Source organism: Onychostoma macrolepis, chromosome 05 (assembly GCF_012432095.1).
Source record: "Onychostoma macrolepis isolate SWU-2019 chromosome 05, ASM1243209v1, whole genome shotgun sequence".
NCBI lineage: Eukaryota > Metazoa > Chordata > Actinopteri > Cypriniformes > Cyprinidae > Onychostoma > Onychostoma macrolepis.
The window spans coordinates 32,294,904-32,300,852 of NC_081159.1; the positions used below are offsets into that span (position 1 = coordinate 32,294,904).

Consider the following 5,949-nt stretch of genomic DNA (forward strand, 5'->3'; position numbering starts at 1 on the left):
TAGATGAAAGCCGGGAGGCTTGTGACTGTCCCATTGACTGCCAAGTAATTAACACTGTCAAGGTCCAGAAAAGTATGAAAAGCATCGTCAGGATAGTCCATCTGCCATCAGTGGTTCAATCTGAATTTTATGATGCGAAGAGAATACTTTTTGTATGCAAAGAAAATAACTTTTTTTTTTTTTCTCAACAATTCGTCTACTCACCGTATAGTGCCATTTTGGATATCCACTGAACGCAAACTGTGTAAGCTCTTCTGTATCAGCCGCAACACAAGCATACATATACTACATGTATTTTTGCATGTGTTCTCTAGACAAACGAAGCTTTTACGGGTTTGAAACGACATGGGGTTAAGTGATTAATGAGAATTTTCATTTTGGGGTGGAGTAAACATTTAACTTGTTTTGCATCTATAGTTACATTTCCAATCTCCCTTGGCATAATATTTTTTTTTTTTTTTAATTTTATTCTCTTTCAGAAATGTGGAAATGTAAAATTTGTGGAATTGCAGTTTCTGCAAGATCTAAACTACTAAAACATCACAGACTGCAGCACAGGCATTATGGTCGTAGTCGGCGATATTCTTGCACATACTCAGACTGCCCATGTTCATTTAAGACATGGAATGCTCTACTGATTCATTTAAGTAGAAATCATGCTGCACACTCAGGAGCAAATGACAAACGAAGGTCTACCTTCAGTTGTCATTTGTGTGCATGCAGTAATCTTGCATCAGAAAGAGATTACTTTGTTCACATAAATAGTCATTTAAAGAGAAGTGAAACGGTTCATTGCATGTTTTCTGGCTGCAATTTCCATTCAAATGTATATGGAACTTTTAAGTCACACAAAAACAGAAAACACAACCCACATTCACTAAATGACTTTAAGCCTGGTGTAGTTACCATGTCTGAACCATTAGGAGAGTCTGAAGATGATGTTCAAGATTTTGGCAGTAGTGAGACCAGTGGTGCTTGTTTGGATGATGACTGCAATGAAATGGCAAACGACTTGCCTAGTGTTGTTGTTCAGAATTTAGCAGCAATGCTATTAAAACTTGAACATCTTGTACACGTTCCTTCTTTAGCCATTGATGATTTTCTGGAAGAGATGCATTACCTATTAAAGTCTGTGTCAGTGCCTCTCTCAGTTGCCGGAGTACAGCAGGTGTTTGAGAAACACAATCTTCATGTTGATGAATCTGTCATAAAGGAAATAGCCGCTACCATCGCATCTAACCCATTACACTCAGCCATAGGCAGAGGTGGTTCTTTATGCACTGCCTATAAGCGCAAGCAGTTTTATAAGGACAACTTTAGTGTTGTGGAACCTATTGAGTACTGCCTTGATGAACAACAGACTAACACCTTTCAGTATGTTCCAATTTTGAAGTCTTTGCAGCTGCTCTTTGCTAAGCAGGACGTTGTTGACAGAGTTGTTGAAAACCATAGAGCAAGAACTAGTCCAGCAAGTTGCAGCAGCCATGATTACAGGTCATTTCAGGATGGTTCCCACTTCAAAGAAAACATTTTGTTGTCTGGGAAGGACTTAACAATTTCATTAACTTTATATGCAGATGATTTGAAGTGTGTAACCCACTTGGGACGTCCCGGAAAAACATAAGCTCTTTGCTGTGTACTGGATTTTGAGCAATTTACCCCAGGCTCCCATTCGTCTCTCTCCTCGATCTATTTGACACTCCTGTGCAAAAGTGAGGATTTGAAACACTATGGGCTTGAGAAAGTTCTTGAGCCTCTTCTGCGTGACCTTTCAATTCTTGAAAAAGATGGCATATTCGTTCATCTTCTTGGAACCTTTATTAAAGGTACTGTTTATTGTGTGGTGGCAGACAACCTGGCAGCTCATGATATGGCGGGCTTTGTTGAAAGCTTTTCAGGAGAGTTCTTTTGCCGGTTTTGTTTAGGGAAAAGTTCTGATGTGCAGGCAAAAGAAGTTCAGTCTGGTGCATTCAACCTCAGAAACAAAGATCTTCATAAAGATCATGTGAAAACTGCACAGGAAAAAGGCACAAGCTATTGTGGAGTGAAAAGAGATTGTGTTTTTACTAGGCACCTCTCTCATTTCAACGTGTTGTCTGCTTATCCCCCGGATGTGCTGCATGACATTTTTGAGGGTGTAGTGCCTGTAGAACTTGCACAGTGCTTGGCTTTGCTGATATCTAAGAAACACTTTACACTGGAAAGCCTCAATAAATATATTCTTCAATTTCCCTACAAGTGGGAAGACCAGAAGAACAAGCCTCATGCAATTCCATTCACATTTTCACGTCGTAATACAATTGGGGGAAACGCCCATGAAAATTGGAGTATGATCAGATTTCTCCCATTTCTGATTGGACATGTGGTACCTGAAGGTGAGCCCGCATGGCAGGTGCTAGTGGACCTGAAGGATATTGTTGAGTTGGTGGTTTCCCCAGTCCACACAGATGAATCCATTTCCTACCTTGAGATGAAAATTTCTGAACACAGACAGAGATACAAATACCTTTTCCCTGATGTCAAACTTCTTCCAAAGCATCATTTTTTGGAACATTACCCTGAGATGGTAAAATCGTTTGGTCCTCTTGTCCATTTATGGACTATGCGTTTCGAAGCAAAGCACAGCTTTTTTAAGCAGGTTGCACGACATACAAATTGCTTCAAAAATGTTCCACGCTCACTCGCTGTGAAACATCAGCTAATGATTTCCTACCACTTGAAAAGTAGTCATGAAAAAGGTACACTGGAAGTTTCGACTGCCTCAACAGTTCCTCTTGATGTTTTGCAGACAGAGGTAGCTCAGATGATCAAAGACAAATACCCAAATGTATCTGAGGTCCATGTTGCTCAGAGTGTCTCTAACAAGGGTATGAACTTCAGAAATGGTATGATCCTGGCACATGATACTACAAGTGGCCTCCCTGACTTTGGAGAAATTGTTCAGATTTGTATAGTTCAAGAGACATTGTGCTTCATACTGAGGCGATTGTGTGGTTGGTACAGGGAACACTTCAGGGCTTTTGAGCTTAGTGTATCACCAACAAGAGAGATGTTCTTTGTAGAACATGGTGACTTAGCTGACAGCTATCCTTTGGCCGACTACATGGTTGGTCGTTTGCGTTTGGTGAGCCTGAAAAGACAAGTAAACGCATAAAAGGTGACATGCTGTACCTTTAAAAAAAAAAAAAGACCATGTTTCTGTTTTCTTCAAACCATTACTGTTGTTTTATTTCTTTAATTTGTAATTTATCCATCATCAGATACTCTGAATCTTCTGCAAGTTTGGCTCCTGTATCGTCATCTAGTATAAAGTCATCTGCATGGCCAGCTGAATTCACTGTGCCCCGTTTCACATATGATGCTGAGCTCAAACTGGAACAAGGAAATGCAGCCTTTAAAACACAGGGCACTTTCCTCAGTCCTGACCTAAAGCTGAAAATCTCCATTTTAGATGGACTTGCAGAAGAAATTGTGAAATACAAACTTTACCCTTCAGATGCAGAATATGGTCAGGTGGCTGAAGCACTCATTAAAAAGCACCCTTGCTTAAAAGAGAGAGGTTCTGTAACTGGATACAGTGGATGGAAAGCCAGTTTAAAATATAAACTTGGCAATTATAGAACAAAATTAAGGAATATCGGCTACACAGAAGTCACAGTTAATTCAATCAAGCATAAGCCAGATGGAATATCCAGTCCTGCATATCGTGTAAAAAAAACCACGCAAGGCTGAAGTGAACTACTGCCCTTCCCATCCACAAGGGGAAACGGATGAAACTCTTGAGGCAGTCAGACAAACCCTTCTGACTGAAGTAAAAAAGAAGAACAATGAGAAGAATGTAAGAATGCTGATGGACAAGAGTTTTTCCATCAGGAGGCATGAGGTGATCAAGGAACCACTTATCGCAGACTTCAAAACCAGGTGGCCTGCTCTTTTCAGGAAAGAAGAGGTAAGTGAAGTTTTTAAGTGAAACATTTGTCTTTGCTGTCTTTGTGTTAACTTATATTGGTGTTCTGGTAACCAATTACTGTGTTTGTAGGTTTGTGCAGAATTTGAGAGAATTACAACAGCCCCATTGGTGTCAAGATTATTTGCCAACATGGATGCATACATTGCAAAGCTTATGAAGATTTTTGCAAGCAGAGGAGGAGTAGTTGGGCAAAGAATTAAAACACTCTTGGTGCCTACTACACAGGTATGAACAACTGCACAAACAAAACCTTGAAATAAAATTAGGGCTGGGGCAATACACTGTGTGCAGAATTATTAGGCAAGTTGATATTCTGGTCATATTTTTTTGCCAAGAACATTTTACCAATTCCAAACCACGTTAATCTTAATAACTACTATTGATTTTGTATTTAATCATTTCTAAGTTATATATAATTGTCCATGAAGGCTGAAAGTCAAAAACTCCTTATTTCAGGTGTGCTGAATTATTAGGCAGGTTTTCTTTTACAGATAAAATGAGCCAAAAAAAGAGACTCTCAACTTATATGTGGTATTACTATAAACTGGCAGATGTTGCAAATGCATTAGCTTGGAAAAATATTTTGACAGAAGGCAGGCTTGTCCAAACCTCTTCTTGGAGGGCCAGCGATCTGCAGAGTTTAGCTCTAACTTACCCAACACACCTGCCTGGAAGTTGTAGTAAGTCTTATTTGAAAATTCCTAAAAACCTTGATTAGCTGGTTCAGGTGTATTTAATTGTGTTGTAGGTAAACTCGGCAGGACAGTGGCCCTCCAGGAGCAGGCTCTTTCCCTTAAGAAAATGATTAAGCACATGATGGATAAACGACTGGAATGACTGACAATTTTTAAATGTGTGCCTGTGATTTTTGTAAAAAATCTAACGGCTATATTTTGTTAATGTTATTTGCATTTTTAGACTGATGACATTGAAGTGAAGAGAGAATGCATAATCAAATCCCTATGTGTCTACCTGAATGAAGACCCTAGCAGTCTTATTCTGGAGTTTATGGTCAGTATTTTATAGATTAATTTTTTGTTAACAAACATTTTTCCTGTATTTTCAAGGATATTAAATGCTGTGGCACAGTTAATATGCAGGACTTTAAGAGTTCTCCATCTTTTTAAATTACCTCTGTAGGATACAGACGGTGCCAGCACTCAGGAGGCGATCCAGAAAGCTGTCATGGGAATCTATGTCATAAGATACGAAGGTGCCGACGTTGAAGATAGCCCAGCAGATGTTGGAGTGGTGTTGGAAGGTGAAAAAGTTCTCCAGGACCTTTGCAGTGTACCATATGCAACAGCCATGTTGCTGGGACTGATATATGGACTAAACTTAAGCTACCCTCCTGAACTCAGGTACACTTTCGAGGTACTACAGAAGTTATTTCTGGAGCTTGATGGCAACAAGTTATCCAATAAAGTGCAAACATTGAAGACAAAGCTCTTCTCTGTGTTCGAGTAAGGACTCTTCTTGGAAGGTTTTATCGGTTACCTTTTAAATGCCAAGTTTTAGAATGGTTTGCCATTTTTGCTGTTTTGTAATGTGGGTTACACTTGTTCAACTGTATTTATCCATGTTCAAAATTGTTGCAAGGTGACTATTTCCCGTAGGTGCTTAGGGCATCTGTAATTTTCAGTAAAAGATCTATCCATTAGACTCTACAGCAGTGATATCATTGATTCAAGATGTCATTTGATAATTGTTAACTATCCGTTCTTTTGTCTAAATTAAAATATTTTTGTTCAGATTTAGAGGAAGTTGTGCAAGCTGCCCATTTCTTGGAGGCTGCTTGGCATAGTAGAAGTTACTTTTTCTGTAAAAGTTACAGAATACATTACAGAATTGATTTCTGACCAGAACCTCAATTATAATCTGCCAACGGTCATCTGTCAATTTTTTTTTTTTTTTTCTTCAATTAAGAGTAAGAATTTCTTTATTTTTGTTGACACTTCTAAAATAATGCATTGAAACTG

The 5,949-nt window shown here is 38.9% G+C and overlaps 1 protein-coding gene across 1 annotated transcript; it reads left to right on the forward strand.

The window, feature by feature from the left end:
• Positions 1–3,589: 3,589 nt before the first annotated feature.
• LOC131540795 (uncharacterized) lies at positions 3,590–5,437 on the forward strand. The gene is made up of 4 exons (XM_058776059.1): positions 3,590–3,949; positions 4,040–4,195; positions 4,889–4,981; positions 5,111–5,437. Exons 1-4 carry the CDS (start codon positions 3,845–3,847, stop codon positions 5,435–5,437), a joined length of 681 nt encoding a protein of 226 aa, XP_058632042.1. The 5' UTR covers positions 3,590–3,844.
• The last annotated feature ends 512 nt before the right edge of the window (positions 5,438–5,949 follow it).

Coding starts and splice junctions, on each gene's coding strand:
- LOC131540795 (XM_058776059.1), top strand. CDS start 3,845: ATGCTGATGGACAAGAGTTTTTCCATCAGGAGGCATGAGGTGATCAAG. Junction 4,196..4,888: donor TCTTGGTGCCTACTACACAG/GTATGAACAACT, acceptor TTGCATTTTTAG/ACTGATGACATTGAAGTGAA. Junction 4,982..5,110: donor GTCTTATTCTGGAGTTTATG/GTCAGTATTTTA, acceptor TTACCTCTGTAG/GATACAGACGGTGCCAGCAC.